Source organism: Malaclemys terrapin, chromosome 1 (genome assembly GCF_027887155.1).
Source record: "Malaclemys terrapin pileata isolate rMalTer1 chromosome 1, rMalTer1.hap1, whole genome shotgun sequence".
Classification (NCBI taxonomy): domain Eukaryota; kingdom Metazoa; phylum Chordata; order Testudines; family Emydidae; genus Malaclemys; species Malaclemys terrapin.
Genome location: NC_071505.1, coordinates 133,789,536 through 133,812,897, shown reverse-complemented (window position 1 = coordinate 133,812,897; position 23,362 = coordinate 133,789,536). Strand labels below are relative to the sequence as shown.

The following is a 23,362-nucleotide window of genomic DNA, read 5'->3' as shown; positions in this document are numbered from 1 at the left end:
ACCTTGCACTTTGCACTAACAACAAGAATTTTTGCTATAAGCTGTGAATTTAGTTGGAAATGACAGGAAGAGAAAGACCTGGGTATGTTGGTTGATCACATTATGACTATGAGCCACCAATGTGATGCAGACATGAAAAATGCTAACTCAATCCTCGGATGCATCAGGCAAGGTATTTCCTGTAGCGATAAATAAGTTGTGATCTCATCAGTGACTTGTACAATGATAATATTTGGAATACTCTGTGCAATTCTTTTCTCCTATGTTTCAGATAGATTCAAACTGGAACAAGTGCAGAGAAGGGCTTCTAGGATGGTCAGAAGAGTGGAGAACTTGCCTTAGGAAAGGAGATTTAAGGAGCTTGGCTTGTTTAGCCTAACAAAAGAGAGGCTTGGGGGAGTTACGACTGCTCTCTATAAATACATCAGAGGGATAAACACCAGGGAGGGAGAGGAGTTATTTAAATTAAGGACAGTATTGGCACAAGAACAAATGGATATAAACAAGTTTAGGCCTGAAATTAGATGGTTTCTAACCATCAAAGGAATGAAGTTGTGCAACAGCCTTCCAAGGAAGTAGTGGGGCAAAAAATCTAAATTGTTTCAAGACAGAGCTTGATAAATTTATGGAGGGGCTGGTATGATGAAATGCCCTATAATGGCATATGGCCAATCCAGGACTACTGGTAGCAAATATCTCCAGTGGCCGGAGATGGGACGCTGGATGGATAGGGCTTAGAGTTACTACAGAGTTTCCCAGGTGTCTGCCTGGTGGATCTTGCTCTCATGCTCAGGATCTAACTGATTGACATATTGGGGTCAGGAAGGAATTTTCCCCCAGGTCAGATTGGCAGAGATCCGGACGGGTTTTCTTCTTCCTCTGCAGGAGTCCATTATTGGTATGAACCTGGGTAAATGATGGAGTCTCTGTAACTTGAAGTCTTTAAAACAAGATATGAAGACTTCAGTAACTCAACCAGAGGTTATGGCTTGTTACAGGAGTGGGTCAGGTTTGTGGCCTGCAATGTGCAGGAAATCAGACTAGATGATCATGATGGTCCCTTCCTGCCTTAAAGTGTATGAGAGTCATCAACAGCACTGTGTAATTCCTTGCCCTCAATTTTCAGTAATGAATCATTTTGATTCAGTAACTTGAAGAAATTCACTCTAGTTTCCATTGATCTACTGGAAGTTTTTTCATCTTATTAGGAGAGAACCTGCTGGTAGTCCATGATTATGAAGGCTGGTCTTGTGGTTAAGATCCTGTCCAGTGCCATAGTAATTGAACCTATATCTCCTGGTTCTGTCACAGAGTTTTTGTGTGATGGTGGGTAAAAGTACTTTTTTTTTTAAGTAAAAAGAGTAAGTAATCTCCTTTTCATTGTCAAAAGGAAATCTGTAACTGCCTTAATTTATGATGCTGGGAGCTTCATCAGTTGCTTTCTAGAATGTAAATGTCCCAAAACACACCTAGCTTCTTTACAGGATTTTGCATAGAGTTAATTTATGGCAGAAATGCTTCACCGTTGTATTCCTCCTGGAAGGTTTTTGTGATGTCAGGCAACAGATTACTTAACATTGAGAGTAAGAAATTATGCATCACTGTTGGTGAAATTGCAATGGTCATCCCGAGAGCAAAACATACACATGAAGTATATATCCCCATTATCCCTCATAACATTTATTTATAGATAATGACTAAGAATGTACATATGACATGGTAGTTCTTTCAGGAGCTGCTATTATTGGTTTATAAGTTATTGCAAGTATTTCTAAACCAGCCACCACTGTAGTATCAGACCAATCTTAAACATAGTCAGATTTATACAGGGGAGTTCCCTCAGAGAGAGAGAATATGGCTGTCCTCCCTCAGAGCCTCTTGTTAGAAAGGTCAGACTCCAAGCGGAGTCAGGGAGACTGACAATCCACTTCAGATTCCTGTATCTTACAGTGTAGTCAGAAGGTGGTAAGGTTCAGGCTGATTCCAGTCTCTTGCAGAGGATGTTTCACCTCAACAAGCCCCATGTTGAGAAATCTTTAGCCCAACTACATATAGTGACTCCAGCTTGCCTGAACTCAGCTGCCATTCCAGGATGTGGAGGCAGAAACCATCACCAAGATAGTTAGTCCCAAGCAAATGTAGACCTATGTTGGTCTACCAGGAGCTTGAATTGGACTTTGCACTGGATAGGCAGCCTGTGAAGAACATGAAGCCCTAGAGGGGTATGTTGTCAGAGGTCTGTCTTGCTTAGCAGGTGGGCCTCTGCATACTGTATTCCAGGGGTAGGCAACCTATGGCACATGTGCCGAAGGCGGCACACGAGCTGATTTTCAGTGGCACTCACACTGCCCAGGTCCTGGCCACCGGTCCAGAGGGCTCTGCATTTTAATTTAATTTTAAATGAAGCTTTTTAAACATTTTAAAAACCTTATTTACTTTACATACAACAATAGTTTAGTTATATATTATAGACTTATAGAAAGAGACCTTCTAAAAACGTTAAAATGTATGACTGTCACATGAAACCTTACATTAGAGTGAATAAATGACTCAGCACACCACTTCTGAAAGGTTGCTGACCCCTGCTGTACACAATTTAACTTCTAGGGGGCCTTCATGGTTACACCTAGGTGTGGTGTATTATGACAACATAGACTGGAGTTGGCAAAGATGTGAATTGCTGTTGCTAGTTCAACAACCAGCAGAAAAGGGCTCCTGGCCATCTGTAGATGGTAAAAGGCATTTTTAGCCATGGCTGCTCTATGGAAGTCCAGAAGAAGAGGAGTGCCCCACCTTGACAACTGGGGGGCATAGGATCTCAGCTGGAGAGGTGGTTCCAGACTTCCCCTCCTCAGAGTGTTGCTTTATACCAATCTGCATCACTTCTCTTTTGCTTGGATTGAATTGAGCCAAACCCCCACTCTTCTCCCTACTTCTTCCAGACATGGGAACATAATGTCTGCAGTTGACAAGAAAGAACGGTAGTGGTGGATGTCTTTGGCATAAAGATCACAACATCTTACAATCTCCTTTGGTAGACGAACATACGTTCAATGAAAGAAGTGACAGGACTGAATCCTCTAGCAGTGTTCAGTTAGGGTCCTTGGTGAGGATGGGCAGCTACCCATTACCACTCTAGAATTCTGAAAGGGGAAAGAGTGGAGATAACTTAACGAAAGACCAGCTTCCTCTGCCAAGTCCCACAGATGAGCTAGGAGAGTCTTCTGAGTAGAGGTGTCGAAGGCCACAACATATCTAAGAGCAATAGCATTAGAGACTGATCTCTGTTCACAGCCAAGAGTAGATCATCCTGGATGCCACAAGTGCTGACTTCATATTCTAACTTGGCCTAAAGCCTGATTGGGTTTAAGATATTGAAGAATATTAGGCACTGGTGGAATCAAGCTTGCTATGCACGACCTAGCTTTTGAAGAGCTCTGGATTACTTTTGGTTTTGGGAACAACTTTAAGTCATTTGTAGCCCATTAATTATTTGTAATACTAGGCAAAGCTCTCTCAGCTTTCATGCTTTTATAGAATGCGACAAAATCTTGACACTTACTGGAAGAAAAAGAGAAAATCCTGTGTGGGAAGAATAAAATATCAACCCTGAAGTCACAGAAACACTCCTTGACTTGTCATCACCAATTGCTGGAGTCACCTGTACTTGTCAAACGGAAACTGTGCATAAAGGGAAGAGCCATCAGAGACACTGCAAGGTGAAATAGTGTATTAGATAATTCTGGAAAAGCAAGAAATTAGGTGACCAAGTGCAGGTTGAGGTTTTCAAAACAATTTAAGGGGTTTTTCCATTCAAATTATTCCTCTAGACAGTTTTAAAAATCTCAATCATGCAACAAAGAAAGATGGGAAGAGAACAAACATCTATGATGTCTTTCATCTTACTTGTCAGCAATAGATATTCTACCATTGAAGAGGAGGCAGATAAGGAGCGGGAATAGGCTGAGAATGGGAGTGTAGCAGGCTTCACTTTGGGCCAGGAAGTTGCAGCTCAGCAGTCTCCCAGAGACTTGGGATGGCCCTATTGGGCAATCTCAGGGCCTAGCAACTGAGGTATAGTCTGCTGTCCCCCGGTGCTCCCTGGTCAGTTGGAGGAGAGGGAAGCAGGATCTGGGCCCTCCCTCTCAATCAGGTCCCAGACCAGTGGGGGAAGGGGTGAGAAGAGTCTCAGTCCCCTCTAGATGGTATCTCAGACCAACCTCCCCTGGACCACTTCTTACCTCTCCTGTTCTCTTCTCAGTTTGGGGCATGGTCCCACACTCAGCTTCCCTCTCAGTGAAGGGTTGCTCACAGTCTCAATGATTCAGTCAGTCAGTTGGGGCTTCTCAGCTCACTCTTTAGTATCCAATTATTTCCCCTTGTCAGGGAGAAGGTGGAAAGAAAAGGGGTTCAAGGCCCTTGGCCTCCCAGTCAGGTCTTACCCACAGTCCAGACCCTTGCCCTGTAGATCCCTCTGTCCCAGAAGCTGCTGCCTTCCTGCAGGCATTCTCTCCCTCACTCTCTCCCTGCTTTCCAGCCAGAGTCCCCTTTTAAGCAGGCTCTCCATTTGGAGCAAGCTCTGCAGCTGTTGAGAGGCATGGTCGTCTTGGTTCAGTACTGCTCCATCACTCCTTTAACCTTAGTGTTGGATCTGTAAACTCCATCACAGGGAGGAAGGCAGAAAGTAATCCAAACCAGTGGCCAAGGTGACAGAGGAAGGAGCCACTAGACAGAAAGAAGAGACACGGAGTCGTCTGTGGCCCAGATAAAGAAAACAGGATGGTGTTAGTCTCCTGGTGGGCACACAGCCATCTCTTGCCAATGGGTAACTCATGGATGGGTTATATTGGAGTTTATCCCTCCATCCAAACCTGTTAGAATCCTTCCCTTCTTAGGGCACCAGAAAAGTCTAGCAACAATATAGTCCTCCTCCTCATCTCTTGAAGCAGAGATGCCCAACCCCAGGCTGCAGCCACCAATACACCCTTTTGACACAAGGGTGTAAATCCATAGGCTTTTCTCCTCCCAGGCTCACTCAATAGTCCTTTTTCTATGACCAGATTACACAATACCTTATCCTAATGATGCATGGCTGAAGTGGGAGGAAACTTTTTTCTTTCCCTTCTTCACTGGATGCCTCCGGCCTGGGAATTGGCCCCAGCACTAGGCCTCCAGCACTATATTGCTGCAAGCTTTTTCCTGGGCTGCATGTTTCTCTTCTCTACATCTCACCTTCAGCCCTCCTCTCCTAATGATCCAAGAGAAGTTGTATTTATAATTTGACCATCACATGACACTCTGTCATGTGATCTGGAATGATACCTTCCGTTCATCTCTCCTGGAAAACTACACCTCCCAGAATTCCTTTCCCTTAAAGAACTGAGCCCCCAGTAAAAGGCAGGACTTCAGCATACTGTTTACAGGTATAATCTAGACTCAAGACAAAGGAAGGGAAGCAAAGATGGAGGGTGGTCTACATGTCAAGTATGTTAACAATCCAAAGGAGTTACAGTATAATAACTGAGACTGTGGGAAAGAAATTCTTTGGAGTAAGATTACAGGAAATGAAAAACCAAGGAACAACTATCTATGTTCATACAGTGCCTAGTACAATGGGGTCCTGATCCATGACCGGGCCTTCTAGATACTACAATAATATAAATAATCATCAATAAATAGACTATAGTTCCCTGGAAAAAAACAAGCCCTGAAGTACTCAAGGTATGTTTACACTAGAAATGCTACAGCTGCGCCACTGCAGCGCTGTAGTGTAGTCACTTATGACAGTGATGGAAGCGGTTCTTCTGATGCTGTAGTAAATCCACCTCTCTGAGAGGAGGTAGCTTGGCTGACAAAAGAAATCTTCTGTTGACCTAGTGCTGTCTATGCTGGAGCTTAAATTGGCTTAACTACGCCTCAGGGGTATTCTGTTTTAGGTGTGGACCAGGCCTAAGAGCAGTCAATGTGGGCTCAAACTTCTGAAGTTTAAAAATAAAAGCTGCACTGGAAATGAAAAGGGGGAGGCAACCAAAAAGGAATGTTAAAAGCAGGGAAAAGGGCAGGGAGGTAAAGTAACTTAATGCTATAGCTAAAGAGGTTAATGGGAATGTGAAGAGTTTTTATGAATATGTCAGGGAAGATAGAAGTACAAGGGAGGAGTAGATACTTCAGTAAAATAATGATGACTCAGAAATTACTGAGCCACTGAATGCTTTTAAAATCCAGCTACAGTACAAAAGAAAAAAAAAAGATAGAAAAGAAGTTTGAGGCCTGAATGAGTAAGGAAGGAGGATCTTGAAATTCTATCTCCTGAAAAAGGTGAAGTAAGGGAACACTAGGAAAATTCAAATGTACACAGATCAGCTGGCCTGGATGATATGCATCCCGGAGAATAAAGGGAATTGGATAATGACAATGTCCTGGTGATAACCATTTTTGAAAAATTGTAGAGAATGAGGAGGTGCCCAAAGTCATACATATAGACCAATTTTCAGACAGAACAGATTATGGCAACTCAATCCCATAATTTTAGCTTCTATCTCTACTAAAATAATAGAAGAGAGGGGGAAAAAATCACTTGATTACATTTCAGTGGAAGCTAGGAGCCTGAATATCTTTGTGGATCTGGGCCTAAATGCTTAGAGGATAATGGAAACAAACAATCAACGGGCCACTCAGTAATTAATGGGAAGCTTCATGTTTAGGGGCCTGATTGTTAACCTATTGAAATCAATGAGACTCTTTCCATGTCAACTTCAATGGGCTTTGGAACAGGCCCTATAAGCCTGATTTTCAACTGCACCCCACTACTTTCCTACAGGCAAACTGATCCTCCCGAGATCTCACATGGACGAGGGGAACCACATGTTGGTGGCCCTCATAAAATCTGAAAGAGCAGGACTTTCTTCTTGCAGGCTTTATCCCCAGTTATAGACCCCAGTTTAAACTTTTAGCATTCATTATAAACAAGGAAATTAATACACGAAAAACAATGTTGAAAAGGTGATAAAGTTGAAGTAGTGTTTCAGTCCAATCCAGCTAGCCCTTTCCCCAACCTAAATTAGTTTCTTTACCAAAATAAAAATCTATAATTTTCAAAATATATAGAAGGTCTGGAAATGAATCTTTAAGTGATCTTGCCAGTTCCCCACTGCCACATAAAGACCAGACCCTTACAGAACCTGGCTTACACAAGGGAGGCAAGGAAGGGGAACCACAGCCCTATAGATGGGCAGAGCCCCCTCCCCCCCCATCCTGGCACATTCACAGGGGCAGGAAGCAGGGCTCAGACACCACCAGTGGGGATGGGGACCCCCAGATCACATGGGGGATAGGGAGAGGGGCTTAGACCCCCACAGATCCTGGCACATACAGAGAAGGAGAGAATGTGGGACTGACCGCTGCCCCTACCCCTATTCTCCCCCAGTTCCCCTGCCATGCATCTCCATGTCCTCTTCCCAGCGTTCTGCCCCCCTCACCTGACTCTCTCAGCCCTTCTTACCCCCTCATACCCATTCCCATTTACCCCCTCCCCTTGGTGCAGCCCCAAAGTCCTCTCACCCCACTCTAAATACCCCTCCCCCACCAGTAAGCATTTGCGTGTCTAATTTTTTTTTTACAAAAATACTTTGATTACCCTCCCCCAAAATTAAAAACAAACAACCCCCCTCCCCCACCCTTAACAGACAAATTTTAGCAATATGCCTCCCAGCCTTTTCCAGACTTCTGCCCAGAGTGGGACTTAGACCTGGTTGGGTTAGGTTCAAAAGGTCTTAAAGTACCCACCTGGTGTTGATTTTTGGGGCTAACAATCCTGTTAACACCTCTATCTATGCATGCTGATTGTAATCTATTAGGATTGAGAATAAACACATGAAGCTTGTGAGGATCCTAACTGGAGAAGCAAAATCTTTTTCAAATAATGTTTTAATTTGATTTCTCCCAAAGGGCTAGTGGGTGCCCTTGAGTGTTGGACATGTGGGTGCGATGCTTTGAGCCCTGGTTTGATCTCTATCTATTAACAAAAAAGTCACCAGGATCTGCCAACTTTGAGAGAAAACAGCACTGTATATATATCTCAGGAACCCGTTGGTCAAATGGGCTTAAAGTTGGCTCACTAACAAACTTCAATGACCGCATAAGGAACACCAAATTTCAAGGCAATCTGATTAATTATATGGATTTTAGAGCACTAAGAAGAGTCAAGATTTAAACAGAAAGCTGATCTTAACCTTATAATTCAGTGGTTTGAACATTGGCCTGCTAAACCGAGGGTTGTGAGTTTAATCCATGAGGGAGCCATTTGGGGACTGGTCCTGCTTTGAGCAAGGGATTGGACTAGATGACCTCCTGAGGTCCCTTCCAACCCTGATATTCTATGATTCCATAGCAGAGCTGTAATTTTTAGGCAGAGGAAATCAAAGGTACCCTGACAATTAGTGACCAGTAATATTAACTTCAGTATCTGGTAAATTATTAGAATCACTTATAAAACAGTTAATTTCTGAATATTCTGGAGGAAAATAAATTGATAAATACTAGTCACCACGGGTTCATCAAAATTAGATCATATCAAATGCACTTAGAGGGCAAAATTTTCAGCTTGTATAAATCAGTGTAGCTCCATTGATTTTCTGATTTACAAAGACCTGTGTCTTTCTTTGATACGATAACAAGTAAAGCTGGTCAGGAATTTTTTTGATTAAATGACCTTTTAATTGGAAAATGCTGATTTGTAAAACTGAAACTTTTCATGAGAAAAGGTCATTATTGACAAATTTCCTGTTTTGAAAAACTTTTGGAAATTTTTTTGGGAAATTGTCAACATTTTTGGAATGAAAAGATCTATTTTGGGGTTTGAAATGACTTTTTGTTGAGAAATTTAAGTTCATTTATAGTAAAAAAAAATAATAAACAGTCAAAACCAAAAAGGGAAGGTGGGTGAGGTAATATCTTTTATTGGACCAGCTTCTGTTGTGGAGAGAAACAAGCTTTCGAGCCACACAGAGCTTTTCGGGTCTGGAAAACTTGAAGACAAGCTCTGTGTAAACTCAAAAGCTTGTCTCTCTCCCCAACAGAAGTTGGACCAATAAAAAATATTACCTCACCCCACCAATGTCTATTATCCTGGGACCAACATGGCTACAACAACACAGCATACGATCAATAAGTGTCACTTCAAAACAGAAACAGCAGAAGCTCCCTAAAAGGGGAGGGGGGAACATGGGCCCAAATTATGGTACCACCCCCCACGCCATCCCTTCTCCCCCGAGGTCCTGCCCCCTGTTCGCTCCTCTCTGTCCCCTTCCCCCCGTTGCTCTCCCTTATAGCTGGTAAAAAGTGATGAGGCCACGGACTCCTGGCCCATTCTGGTCCGGCGCCCCTGCTTCAAAATTATCCAAAGGAAATGTCTTGGTTGATCTGATCTGAATTTTTTTTCAGATTTTTGGTTCATGAAAAATTGAGATTTTGATTTTTTTTTTGTCCTGATTCAGGATAAGAAAAAAATGGCCAAATCTTGAAAATTCTCACAGAACAGGAAAACTGTTTCTAGCCCAACTCCAATAACAAGCTAAATAAATAAAGAAAATATAATTGATTCTATTTCTCAGCTTTAACCCATCTGTTGTCTCTTGTTTTATATGTAGATTAGGGCAGGGATTGTCTTTTTGTTAGGTGTTTGTACAGCACCTAGCACAGTGGGGCCCTAGCCTAAGACTGAGGCGGCAACATGTAGGGGGGGCATGCGGGGTCAAGTGTCCCCTCCCAGATTTCAGTGACTGCTGAGCTGCCCTTGTAGGGCTTGCTGTATTCTGCCTGCCACTGGGGGATGGCAGCACTGTAGCACTGTCCTTCTCCTCCTGCACTTCTCCCGCCCCCGCCCCCCCCGGCACTCCCAATTTACTCAGACCCTGCCTTGGGCAGCTGGGCCCAGGCAGGGAGCTGAGGGGGCGAGACGGGGCCGCTTCTCAGGCTATCTAACTCTGCTCAGGGTGGCTGTCTGCGAAAGACCCTGGCTGGGGAGGTGGCGGTGGCCCACTCCTTGCCCGGCTGCCGGGAACAGGGGCTGAGTGAGCCAGAAACATGCAATGGAGGGACTCCGGCTCACTTGGTTCCTATCCCTGGCAGATTGGCCCAGATGGGGAGCAGAGGGCCTGCCTCTCCAGCTGAGCTCTCTTATAGACAAGTATTACGCTGGCGTGAGAAGCGGCTCTGCCTGACCTGGGCCCAGCTGCGGGAGGTGCAACAGGAGAAGGACAGAGTGCCCCCCCTCCCCCGCCCTGCAACTCTGATGGGGCGGGGAGAGCGCGGTGGCTCCGGGCTGGATGCAGGGCAGGGGGGGTTGCTGGGGATGGTGCTGAGAGCTGGGTCCCTCTGCTTAGCCAGAGGTAGGGCCATTGCCCGCGTCCCTCCCCCTGCTGAGGTGTCTGTGAGGGCGTGGGAGCTCTGGGGAGACACTAGTGCTATGAGTCTGGACTGCACCGGCCGGCTTGGCCCAGAGACATGTGCTCCTCACTCCTGTGGCCCCAGCCTCCCAGGAACCAGCAGGATTGGTTGCTCTGGCCCAGGGAAGTGGGGCTGGAAGGTTCCTCCCAGGGGTGACACATGGGGCAGTCACAAAGCCCCTCCTTTACATTGTGTCCCCCTCCCAGTATCATCAGGCATAAGTCGGCACAATACATATAAATAAATAATGCATTAGATTTTATATCGTTTCACAAAATACGTAGAGGAAAACTTTAAAAAATATGAATTAGCTGCAACTATTACTTTTATCTTCAACTACTTGTATATTGTGCATACATAATTGCCTCCAGAATTAAACATGGAAAATAATTATGAATGCTTTAATGTTAAGCTGAAAGGAGATTTTGAGTTGGGTCCATTTTTAGGAACCAATACCACTGTAAAAAAACAACAAGGAGTCCGGTGGCATCGTTGAAGAAATGAGGTTTTTTACCACGAAAACTTAAGCCCAAATAAATCTTAGTCTTTAAGGTATCACCGGACTCCTTGTTGTTTTTGTGGATACAGACTAACATGGCTACCCCCAATACTTAATATCACTGTATTTATTTCATGAACATCTTACAGGTAAGGCTAAGATTATGGCACGGAAGTCACGGAATCCATGACTTCTGTGACATTTTCCACTTCAGCCCTGGGGCTGGAGCTGTCAGCCGCCAGGGGTCCTGGAGCTCTGAGCTGCCAAGGGGAGACCTGGAGCTCCCAGCTGTTGTGGGTGACAGGGGCCCCCCACAGTTCCTAGCTGCCGTGGGGCGCAGGGGACCTGGAGCTCCCAGCTGCCACAGACACCCAGAGGACCCCAGAGCTGCGATGGCAGATGCCGGGTCCCTCCTCCCCTCCCGCAGCAGGGTTCAGCTGAGCCCCATTTTGTCACAGTTATTTTTATTAAAAGTCAGGGACAGGGCACAGGCTTCTGTGAATTTTTGTTTATTGCCTGTGACCTCTCCATGACTTTTACTAAAAATAACTGACAAAATCTTAACTTTACATATAGGATAGAGCAGAGACTACATTAAATCATATGCACTGAAAATATACGATTGGAAGAGATCACACACTCTTTGGAGGATCAAAAATATCATGATAGTATTATTTGTATTATAGTAGTGCCTATATTCCTTAACCAAGATCAGGGTCTCATTGTGTTAGGCACTATATGTACACTTAGGCCTGGTTTACACCTACAAATTACATTGGCCTAGCTACATCACCCAGGGCTGCAAAAAATTTCATGCCCTGTGTGATGTAGTTAGTATGACCTAACCTCCACTGTAGATGCAGCTAGGTTGTCAAGGGTTGATTTACTACAGCAACAGAAAAATCCCTTGTCACTGTAGTAAGTGTCTATGCTACAGTGCCCGTAGTTGCAGCTCCATAGCTGTGCCACTATAGCACTTGTAATGTAGACGTACCTTTAATTAGAGACAGACCCTGCTCTGAAAGGCTTATAGTATGCATACAAAAGCTGGGAGGGGGGAAAAGAGGCACAGGGATGTGAAGCTGTTTGCTCAAGGTCACACAGTAATTCAGTGGCAGAGTTAGAGTAGAATCTCAGTCTCCTGACTCCCAGTCCAGTGCACTGTTGATTAACCCATGCCACCTCAATGAATCGGAGAAATGAGATGGAATGAGTGAAGTAAGATTAAATAAGGATCAATGTAAGACAGGGTTCTGTAAGATGACTACAGAATGGGATAATAGTGGCTTGGCAGCCATAGCATTCCATAGAGAGGGAACTGGGGGAGCGGGTTGCAGTAGAAGATACAGTGAGTCATTAGTCCTTGTCACGTATTAGTCAGTTATGTGATGTTCTCTAAAAGGAAGCAAAACTAAACGGAGTTGTGCTTGTAGGACTGTCACAAGTAAAACAAGGGAGGAAATTATTCCACTGTATTTGGCTGTGGTTGGGGAATCTGAGAACCACATCTAGTTTAGGGCACCATATAGTAAAATGGCCAACACTCAGAGGAGAGAAACAAGGTCCACAGGAGGTATCCTGGCTCCCTTAATATCTCTTTTAGGTGATATCAGAAGGTGGGGGAGGAGGTTCTTCTCTTCTTTGCCCAACACACTTCCATCCATGGGCAGCAAGATGACTATGACTCACTACCCCTGTAGAGAAATGTCACCTTTGTGCTACCCCTATATAATTCCCCCTCAGAATAAGAGACTCACCATTAAACTGTTCCGGGTCCTCCTCCACTGTATATCCAGAACTCCAATATGCACATGATGCAGAGACATCCATTCCTACATGGATCCTGCCCCCATGGTGCTCTCTTCCCCATAAGACACAGCTAGGTGCCTTTGCCCCATTTTCTCCATTGATGGAGAGAAATGAGGATGGCCTTCCATAGCCTGTGCCCACTCAACACACACATTAAAAAGGGAGTTGTCTCACATGCCGATCATGTTCCCCCTCCCACTTTAAGCAGAGAAAAAGCTGGAGCCATGTGCCCTCTCATAGCCCAGTTCTTCACCCCCACACACGAAGAGGAGAAGTGAAAGGGGAGTGCCAATGCCCAATGCTTTCTTCTGCTGTAAGGGAAAAAGTAGGAGACGGATTGGCCTTTCCCAACCTGATCCTTTTGTCTCCTGTTTCTCCCACAAATATGAGAAGTATTGAGGATGGGGAACTTTCCTGGTCAAATCCTTCTCAAACTTGTAGAAAAAAAGGAATGGGGAGGAGGGAGGCCACTCTTCCTTTGTACCCTCTCCAACCTCCAGTCTTCCCTTCACTTCCATTCTCCTGCTGCCACCCTATGCTTCCTTCTCCTGCCCCTTTTCTACAGCTCCCTACTTTCTCCCTCTTTCCTTCCTGCTGTCTCCTCCACTCTTCTCCTGCCCCTCCTGTCTCCTGTTCTTCCTCCCATTCTCCTTTCCTCTCTGTGTGAGACCCTCTCCTCTCCTGTCCAACCTTCCATTGTAGAACTTGACTCTGGTGCCTGGAGCACTGTTGTGATCCTATTGGAAGTGCTCCCACACCGGTTGTGGCCATGTCAGCTCCATTTGAACCTTCACAGCAGCAGACCTGCTTCAAATTCAGCCAGATTCGTAATTTTACAGGAAAAGCTGCTATCAGTGGTTTGAAATAATTTGTGGTAGTGACAACACTCCATACCCACTTTTGTAATTCTGGATGTCCATTATCCTAACTGTTTTTACACCAGTTGTAGATTAACACTGCAGCCAGGTACTCTAGCCGTGTCATTCACGGATACAGATGTGTGTGTATACTTGGGCTGAAAAGTAGCTTCCATTGAGGTACAGAGCCCACGGGAAGTCATATTTTCAGTTCAAAGGAGCATTACTTTCCCCCGGGTACTAAAAACACCAGTCAGTCTGTCTTTTGTTTTTTTAAAGTGTTGTAATATATCATCTACAATTTCCTTGGCTTACCTCATGGGGTCATGTGAATAAATAATAATGCATAGTTCTTATACAGTCTTTTTATCAGTAGGTCTCAAAGTACTTTACAAAGGAAGTCACTATCATTATCCACATTTTACTGATGGGGAAACCAAGGCACTGAGCGGTATGTGACTTACCACAGATCACTCAGCAGGCCAGTGGCAAAGCCAAGACTAGAACCCAAGTTTCCTGAGTCCCAACTCAGTGCTCTATCCACACTGTGACACTCAGCCAATAGCAGAGCTCCAGCAATCGCAGCACCTACCATCTTGGAGAAATAAAAGTAAAACATTTCTTGTATTCCCTCCGCCCCCTTTTTTATGCTTTCTGGACTTCACATGCATTATTTATTTAAAATCAAAATGTTTTGGCCATCTCCTTGGAGTGTTATAAATAAATTAATATACTTGTATTGTTTGTGTCTTGCTTGATGTCTGAAACAAAGCACAAGTACCAGGAATATGCCCCAAGTTCAGCACTTATAGTCAATTTTGCTCTCTGATGTCAATGGGAGTTGCATGTACATATCTGAGGGCAGAATTTAATTCTAGGCATTGGGCAGTGTATCTTTGCTACCAAAGTGCTGCAGCATCAAAATGTGAGACATTTCCCTGCTTCTCAGCTGGAATTCAGAGCCCCTCCCCCCGCATACGAATAATTCACTCCTGCAAGGGATGACTTTTTCCTTTGACTAATACATGTACTTCTGAAGAACAAATCATTTGCCTTTGGTATAAAGTAGATGGTCCCAAGTAGCATGGGGTTTCAAAACATTTTCCTAGACCCCCTCTCTGTAAGGTCACATACTACTATGAGGAAGGAATGGCGTGTTGGAAGCCCTTGTGAGAGGTCAGGCCTTCGTAGGAGCTCAACAACTCTCATTTAGGTATCTTAAGCGACGATTTTCATTGGAGCTGCTGGGTGTTGAGCACTTTTGAAAATCTGTCTCTTCATTTAACTGCCTAAATGGGAACTGAGCGCTTCTGAAAGTCTGGGCAAACCGATCCGAATGGAAACTACTGGATACTGAGCACTTTTGAAAACCTACCTCTTATTTACCTGCCTAAATACTGGAGATGCGCTATACTGGAAATCTTGTCCTAACTCCTGGTGCTGAAAAATGGAAAATCTGGACCTTATTCTCTGCATAAGAGACAATACCTAATGGTGGGTATGTCTAGGCTGGCAGAGTTATAGCGCCGGCAGTTATAGCGCCGCTCAGAGAGTGCTGAAGGGAAACCGCTGTTGTGTGTTCACACTGACAGCTGCCTGTGCAATAGCATGTTCACACTTGTGGCACTTGCAGCGCTATTCAGAGCGGTGCCCTCTGAGCAGCTATCCCACAGAGCATCTCTTCCTCTTCTGCCACGAAGAGTTGTGGGAAGGTGGACGGGGTTGTGGGGCATCCTGGGTCCTGTCCCAATGCCCTGTGAGGCATTGCTTCGCATCCCAGCAGTCCCCGTGCTTCCGTCTGCATTGTCACCATCTTTCAATGGTTTGTGTACTGCATGCTCTGCCTCTTTGGTCTGCAGGAATGGATCCCAAACTGTTGACCAGTATGCTGCTCTCTAGAGCTAACATGACATGAGATTGCTTGTGGCATTCATGGAGGTGCTGACCACAATGGAACACCGCTTTTGGGCTCAGGAAAGAAGCAGAGAGTGGTGGGATCACATTGTCATGCACATCTGGGATAACAAGCAGTGGCTGCAGAACTTTCGGATGAAAAAAGCCCCATTCATGGGACTGTGTGATGAGCTTGCCCCAGCCCTGCAGCGCAAGGACATGAGAATTAGAGCTGCCCTGCCATTGGAGAAGCACATGGCGATTGCACTGTGGAAGCCGGCTACTCCAAACTGCTACCGATCAACAGTTGGACTCATATTGACAGAAGTGTGCAGGTCCATTAATTGCATCCTGTTCTGAAAGACTGTGACTCTAGGCAACATGTGTGACATTGTGGATGGCTTTGCACAGATGGGCTTCCCTAACTGTGGAGGGGGTGATAGATGGCATGCATATTCCAATGCTAGCACCAGACCACCTTGCCACTGAGTACATTAATCAGAAGGGGTATTTCTCTATGGTTCTCCAGGCGCTCTATGGATCACCGTGCATGTTTCATGGACATTAACGCAGGCTGGTCTGGAAAGGTGCATGACACACGCATCTTTTGGAACACTGGCCTGTTCAGGAAGCTGCAAGCAGGGACTTTCTTCCTGGAACAGAAGATCACCGTAGGGGAAGTCATAGTGATCCTGGGAGACCCCACCTACCCCTTAACGCCGTGGCTTATGAAGCCATACATGGGGCACCTTGACAACAGCAAGGAGCAGTTCAACAACAGGCTGAGCAAGTGCAGAATGACTGTGGAATGTGCTTTTGGCCATTTAAAGGCCCGCTGGTACTGCCTATATGGGATGCTGGACCTGACCGATGACAGTATTCCTATGCTTATAGCTGCATGTGGTACGCTCCTTAATACTTGTGAAGGGAAGGGTGAAAGCTTCACTTGGGGCTGGACTGCTAACACTCAGCACCTGGAGACTGAATTTGAACAGCCAGAGACCAGGGAGCGCAGCACAGGGCCATAAGGATCAGGGATGCCTTGAGGCAGCAATTTGAAGCTGAAAGCCACTAATATTTGTTGCTATGCTCAGTAGTACAGTGCTTGTTATGCTAGGAGGTGATTGTGATTGGTGCAGATCATAGAATCATAAAATATCAGGGTTGGAAGGGACCTTAGGAGGTCATCTAGTCCAATCCCCTGCTCAAAGCAGGACCAATCCCCAGACAGATTTTTACCCAAGTCCCCTAAATGACCTCCTCAAGGATTGATCTCACAACCCTGGGTTTAGCAGGCCAATGCTCAAACCACTGAGCTATCCCTCCCCCCATGCAATGCAAGATGATGCAATATGAAGGTTTAAGATAATTGTCTGTTGCTTTGCAAGGCTCTGTTTGCTTTAAATTAATAGAATGAAGATTTCTTTCAAACCAACACAATTCTTTTATTAAAAACAACAACTGGAGGAGAGAGACAAACAAAAAAACACCTCATCACTGAGGGGGATGAGGGAAGGTAAGGTCCCAGGAGGAGGTCGGGTCCCAGGATGGTTAAAGATTTGTGTATGTCCAGGGATCATATTCAACCTTTTCCTTTGGAGTACAGTGCAGTGGGTACTTCAGAGGGTGTTGAGTGCAGTGGGTACTGGGAGTTCGCAGTGCTGGACTGTGACAGGGGGAGGAGTAGAATGCCACGGGTACAGACTGGAGCCAGGAGGTTGATAAGAGTGTGTTGGTGGTGTCTGGGGGGCACATGGGAAAGAGTTTTGTGATAACGGCTGCAGGGGAGGGTGGATGCAGAGCTGGTTGGTTTGCAGTGCTAGTATCATCTAGAGTGTGTCAACTTGGTACTCCATAACGTTTAAGAGCCACTCCATTGTTTCATTTTGGCATGCTGCGTTCTCCTTTTGGTCCCTCTTCTCTCTCTCTCTCTCTCTCGCCACTCCTTCAATGCCTGTTTCTTGGCCACAGAGTGCATCACAATCTCACACAGAAAGTCCTCTTTAGTTCTTCATGGCCCCTTTTTAATTCTGCGCAGCCGTTCAGCCGGCGATAACAAAGAGGGAGGCTGGGCTCCCAAGGTCATCTCTGTGAAGCCAAAACGCAACATTTTACAGAAGCAGTATTGTTTGCAACACACAACACTGATTCAGTGATTTAAAACACAGCCACTATTCACACACCTGTCACTAACTGGCTGACCCCAGGCAAGCACACATGAGCCATGAGACCCCCAAAATGGTGAGTAGCCACAGGGGCAGAGGAAATCAGTGTTTCAGAACCCTACTGTACACTGGGCACGTGAATTTGGGGAGAGCCAGTACTGTAGGGGGGCCTGATAATAATTCCTGTCCTCACATTTTCCACAGGCTGTGTTCATTATGGAAGATGTCTCGCTGCTGATGGTGAGCGGGGATTCAAGGGAGGGTCTTCTCCAAGACTGCAGCTTCCACCCTGGCCCTTATGTGTCTCGCCTGTGTGCAGCAATGGTTCCCCCTCAGTGACGGCAGAGTGGCGCAGAAAAGTCATATAGCCACAAGCCTGCTTTCTGCAACCCTCCTGCCCCCAACAACTCGCTTCAGCGACTCCCAAAATCTTCTCCTCCTCTCCTGTTTGTGCTTCACCAACATCCAACAGCTGTGAGTGGCTAGCCTCCTCCAGGGTAGAAAAGAGCTCCTGGCTGCATGCATCTCTGACCTCTGGGTCCCCCTCCACATCCTCATCCAAGATTTCCTCCTCCTGGCTCGGTCCAATCTCAACTGGCATGCGATCCACTGAAGTATCCACAGTGGCCTTCGTGGTGGAGGTGATGTTGCCACTGAGTATCGCGTCCAGCTCTTTGTAGAACCGGCAGCTCGTGGGCGCAGCACCGGAGCGGCAGTTTGCCTCCCGTGCCTTGTGGTAGACATTCCACAGCTCCTTCACTTTGACCCTGCACTGCAGTGTGTCCCGGTAATGGCCCCTTTCTGTCATGTATTGTGAAATCTGTCCATAGGTTTCATAATTCCTATGGCTGGAGTGCTGCTGGGACTGGACAGCCTCCTGTCCCCAAATGCTGATGAGGTCCAGCATCTAAGCATTGCTCAAAGTGGGGGATCACTTGGTGTGTGGAACAGGCATGGCCACCTGGAAAGATGCGCTGAGACCATTGCACGCATCACTGAGCAAACAGGAAGGGGACTTTCAAAATTCCAAAGGAATTTACTGTGTGGGGATGACGGTTGATCATCTAAGGGCAGGGCAGTAGAGTTCAAACCATGACCAGAGAGGCAAGAACAGGCATTGTGGAACACCTCCTGAAGGCAATTGCAGTGCTTTAATTGACCAGGGTGTCTACACTGGCACCATGGTGCTGTACCCCCAGTGCAGAAAGCTGTACGCCTCTCATCGGGGTGGTTTTTTTACAGCGCTGCAACTGCACAGTTTCTGTGCACTAAGTGGCTTGCCAGTGTGTACACCTTGGGAGTTACAGCACAGAAAGCTGCTTTACTGCGCAGAAACTTGCCAGTGTAGACAAGGTCTGTGTGGTATAGTCTAAAGGGATTAGCAGCATAATTTATGGCTGGGCATATTACTCATAAATAGGGAAGCCACAATTGAGCTATGCAGGTCATCCCAAATTCATGCTGATAAAAACTTAATGCCACCTGGTATTCTGTATGTGACAGAAAATGCATTTGGCAACTTTTATTGGGTTATTTGATTACTCTGAGTTCAACTATACAAGGCTCTGGGAGAGTCAGAAAAACCTCTAAAATGATCTATAAGAGCTTTTCTAAGCAAAAATTGTCTCAATTTTAAGAACTGACATTGGAGAAGTTTCAAGTTCTCTTTGTGTGTACCATCGGAAAAAGAGAATGCCCCATTTCTAGCTCTGCCAGGTTGTTTCAACCTCTTATTGGTACAGTACTGAATCTTGCATACAGACCAGTGTGATTTGGGGCAGGGGTTGAATCCCACATTTGGGAGAAGGAAACATTTTTCTGAAATGATCGTTTTAAAAAAATGGCAGCTGTTTGAAACTAAAAGGTTTGGCATGTTAGGATAATATGGGATGGGTTAGTGGGCAGTCAAAGGTGTAAGACACATGGATTTATCAAATGGCTCTGCAGTTTTTCACAGGGGTATCACCTCCAGTTACCTGGTCTGAGTCTAATACATTATTCTGTAATTTAACTCATAGCATCCTGGCTATCTATGTGGTATATGTTTGTGTCACATCTCCTTGCAATGTATCACATGGCTAGCATCTCCAGTTCCCTGGTCTGTATGTATACATTGATCACGTCCCTGAAATGTATCACATGGCTAAAATCTCCGTTTAAGGGGGGAGTAGCTCCATCTCTGTGTAAGTGAGCATATAAAAAATGTTCCGACCCCTTTCCTCTACATGTTTCCTATGTCCTGCCAGTTTAGCCCCATTCCTGTGGAGAGAAGACAGCACAGCCAGTCTGGCTGTCGGCTCCATAACTCACTAACACCTGCCCCAGGAATATCCCTGCCTCCTATGCGCGTATGGGCTCCTGTTGCTCGCATGGCCTCTGATGTGTTGCCAGCATTGCAGAGGTCAGCTAAGGATAAACTCTTCTTGCAACCCTTTTGTTACAGGAGATTATAAAAGAGAATGCGCAAAAAAAAAAAAAAAAAAAAAATCAGAATCAGAAGGATAAAGAGCAGGGGATAGGGGTGGGTGGGATATGAATGTGTGTACTAAAAATAGGCACCCAAAGAAATGTTTAAGCCTCTTTGGACGTCTGTTGGCCTGACGGGTAGAAATGATTTAGGACAACGAACGGTGGTGAAATTGATCAGGTACTTTAACGTGAAATAAACCCCTCTAGCTTTATTTTCTCACCCCACTCCCCCAACGAGATCAACACAATCCCAGTGGGTTGGAGTTCAACTGGAGTAAAGTGAAGACCCAGGAATACAGTGTGTAACATACACCCCCTCCCGCCCCTAGACACATCAACACGAGCCAGGCAAATCTAGCTCCGCTGTAAGACAACAGGAATCTAAAAAGTGCCGGGAGAAGGAGAACCAGAGAAACGTGCGGGAAGGGGGCACTTAACGACAGTTCCCACGGAGGAGGATGGACATAGGGAAGGGCTTGAAAAACAAAACGCTTGTTCTGGCTTTGCTGAGCAGCTGTGCTCATACCAGAGCGATCTTTCTGCACCCGGAGTCTGTTTGGGAGTCAGGTTCAGGCTAGAAGATGTAAGGCAGGAAACAGCAGCCGGGAGGAAGAGGCACACACACAAAACCAGAGCGAAAGAGGCTTCCTCCAAAAACCAAAGAGAAAAGAAGCCGGAGCAGAAGGAGTTAATGGGCTGACCCATAAAATTCTTCTCAAGGGCAGCGAGGCTTTGGAAAGAAAAGTGGAGCTGATCCGAAGGGGTGGGGGAGAAGGAAGGAAGAAAGTTGTGTGTGTGTGTGTGTGGGGGGGGGGGGGGACGGGACTGATATAGTTGTCCCTCCCAAGAAAGGTACATGAGATCAACTCCCAGAGTAGGACAGGAGCCCAGCCCAAGAACAGGAAGGGGATGCTGCTTCCTTTTGAAGATAGCCACGGAAAGAAGCTAGCAAATGCTTTACCAGCGTGAGCAGTGTGGGCTCCTTCCTTAAAAGCAAGTTTTCTGGAGTGGAGACTAAAAGAGCGAGAGAGAGGAGCCCAAAGAAGAAAGGAAGGGGCTATGGTTTCCTGGCCCCGCTGCTCTGTCTCTGGCTGCTTCTGCCCCTGGAAGATTAGCCACAGGACACAAAGATGCCCCGCTGGTCACTGCACGCCCAAGTTCAGTTTAGTTGGTGCCTCTTTGCTTTTTAGCCCGATTGCTTTCTCCGAGGGAGCAGGACGCGCAGCCCGGCAGCCTTTAGTGTAAGCGGAAGAGGGGGTTGCCTCCGAACTCATCTCAAGTGCTTGGTGGAGGCGGAAAAGAGGGGGAAAGGGAAGAAGAACTCGGAAGTGTCAAAGGAAAATTGGTGCCAGTGGAGGTAGCAGAAAGGACAAAGCAAATTAATTTGTTGCCGTTTTGTGTCTGTGCCAGTTTTTGGAGATCTTAAAAAAAAAAAAAAAAAAAAAAAAAAGCACCCAGCCCCAAGCCCCAACCCCTTGGCTGGCTCTTATGGGAATGAAACACTCCTCCCGCTGCCTGCTCCTAAGGAGGAAAATGGCGGAGAATGCTACTGAGAACACCGAGGTAAGGAAGCGAGGCACAGGGACCTGCCCCCCGGACCCCTATCCCCGGACACACACCCCGCTAGCAGCAGCAAGTGCAAAACTTTCCCCGCTCCGTCTGCTTGCTCCCGCCACTGTTGCTGCTGCGTTTTTGCATGGCCCCTACTCGGGCTGGTTTCCTCTCCAGCAGTGCGTCGATCCCTACATGTCAAGAACTTTCCACCTCAATTTTGCCCTGCCCTCAAGCAGCAGGTTTTGATCCGAAGCGGCTTCAAGTGCTTTGCGGCTGGGTAAAATGAAGCGCTGGGCTCTTGGCCGTTCCTGGAGGAGTCCGGCGCTCGGGGCACTCCATTGCTGCAAGCGCTGGGCAGCCGGGTGTGCAGGGGCTGGGGAGGGGAGGAGGGCAGCTGTCTTTCTGCAGCGCCCGGGATAGCTCCGCGAGCTCCGACGGGGGGAGGAGGAGGCAGAGCTCTGCAGCATCCCAAGCAGCTCTTCGCTGAACTGCCAGGGAGTTAGGGAGCCAGGTCTCTGCTGCACCCGGGAGAGCTCCTAGCGTGGCTGCCCGCGGGGAGCAGAGCCCCCGGCTCCGCGTGCAAGCTGGCTAGTTGGCCGGGGCAGAGGCGAGGCTTTCGCATGGCTTGGTGAGGCTCCCCTAGGAGCTATCCAGGGTGCTGCAGAGAGAGAGAGAGAGAGAATATTTCCGCATTAGCTCCATGTCCTTTAGCTGCCTTTCCCAGCTTTGCACTGGTTTCCGCTGGAGAAGCATCTGAGCGGTAATGGGGTCAGTAGCATTTGATACTCACTGAGCTCTCCTTGACCTGGCTGAGGTTTTCCAGGGGTTGTGGCTATTCTCTTGCTCCCGGGGAAGAAGAGACAGAATCAAATCCCCCGGCTGCCTGCATGTGCGAGCGCGAGCGAGATCCAAACTCTCGGCTTCTATTAATAGGCTATGCCTAGTGTTCTTCTTGCTGAATATTTAACATATGGTTACCCGATATGCAGCACTGTGAAATGTGTATCCATCATGGCACTGCATGCTAACCAACTCACACTCCTATTCCGCTTCAGCCTCTCTCGCTCTCTCTCACACACAGCTGGCTTCCATTCCCTTAATATCCCTGCAGAGGTAAGAGACCAGAGCGAGCTTCTGTCTATTTCCACTGTTTTACAGCTATTTAAAAGGTATTAGCTCCAAACACCCCCAGTCTCCCTTGCAGTGAATCCTAACAGTGTCTGTGTGATAGGGACACTAATCTCTGCTAACGGGTGTGTGGTAAAGGTCCAGGGATGTGCTTCACTCGCCCTGATATGAGAAGAGTGGGGTTATTTTAAACGAATATAATTCCAGCAATAAATCAAAGGAGCATGCCTGTTCCTGCGTTACAACCCCCTCGAGTACCGTGGTAGAAGAGGCTGCTATAAATAGCAAGAAGTCAGGCAGCACATCTGTAAACTGTCCTAGTACTGATGGCACGTACTGTACCAGAGGTCCCAGATTCCTGACCAGTACTGGAGGCAGAGAATAAGCCCAGCTGCTTACTTTCAGAACCCTTCATTGTCTTTAAACGGTGGGGGGAGAGGGGGAAGTATGAGCTGAACTCATTAACTTTCTCTCTTCCATCTAAACTTGATATCGATGCATTTGGGGGGTTTATCCCCTCTCCTGTTGTCTTGTGTAACGCT

At 46.4% G+C, this 23,362-nt stretch overlaps 1 protein-coding gene and 1 long non-coding RNA gene across 4 annotated transcripts in view; one reads left to right on the top strand and one right to left on the bottom strand.

The window, feature by feature from the left end:
- Window positions 1-16,924: 16,924 nt before the first annotated feature.
- LOC128843056 (uncharacterized) lies at window positions 16,925-22,564 on the bottom strand. The gene is made up of 2 exons (XR_008446175.1): window positions 22,483-22,564; window positions 16,925-17,592 (listed from the first exon to the last, which is right to left on the bottom strand). It is a non-coding gene; the product is annotated as an uncharacterized LOC128843056 (long non-coding RNA).
- Window positions 20,206-23,362, top strand: part of PRMT8 (protein arginine methyltransferase 8) — a 104,736-nt gene continuing 101,579 nt past the window's right edge. The window contains exon 1 of one of the 3 annotated variants that reach the window (XM_054039512.1): window positions 20,206-20,316. Coding sequence is in view for 2 of the 3 variants with exons in the window: in XM_054039498.1 (XP_053895473.1) it covers window positions 21,627-21,701 (75 nt within the window). In the remaining variant the exon portion in view is untranslated. Of the gene's footprint in view, window positions 20,317-20,955; window positions 21,702-23,362 lie in introns of those variants that run through there. The other 2 variants (XM_054039498.1, XM_054039505.1) reach the window with 2 other exon arrangements.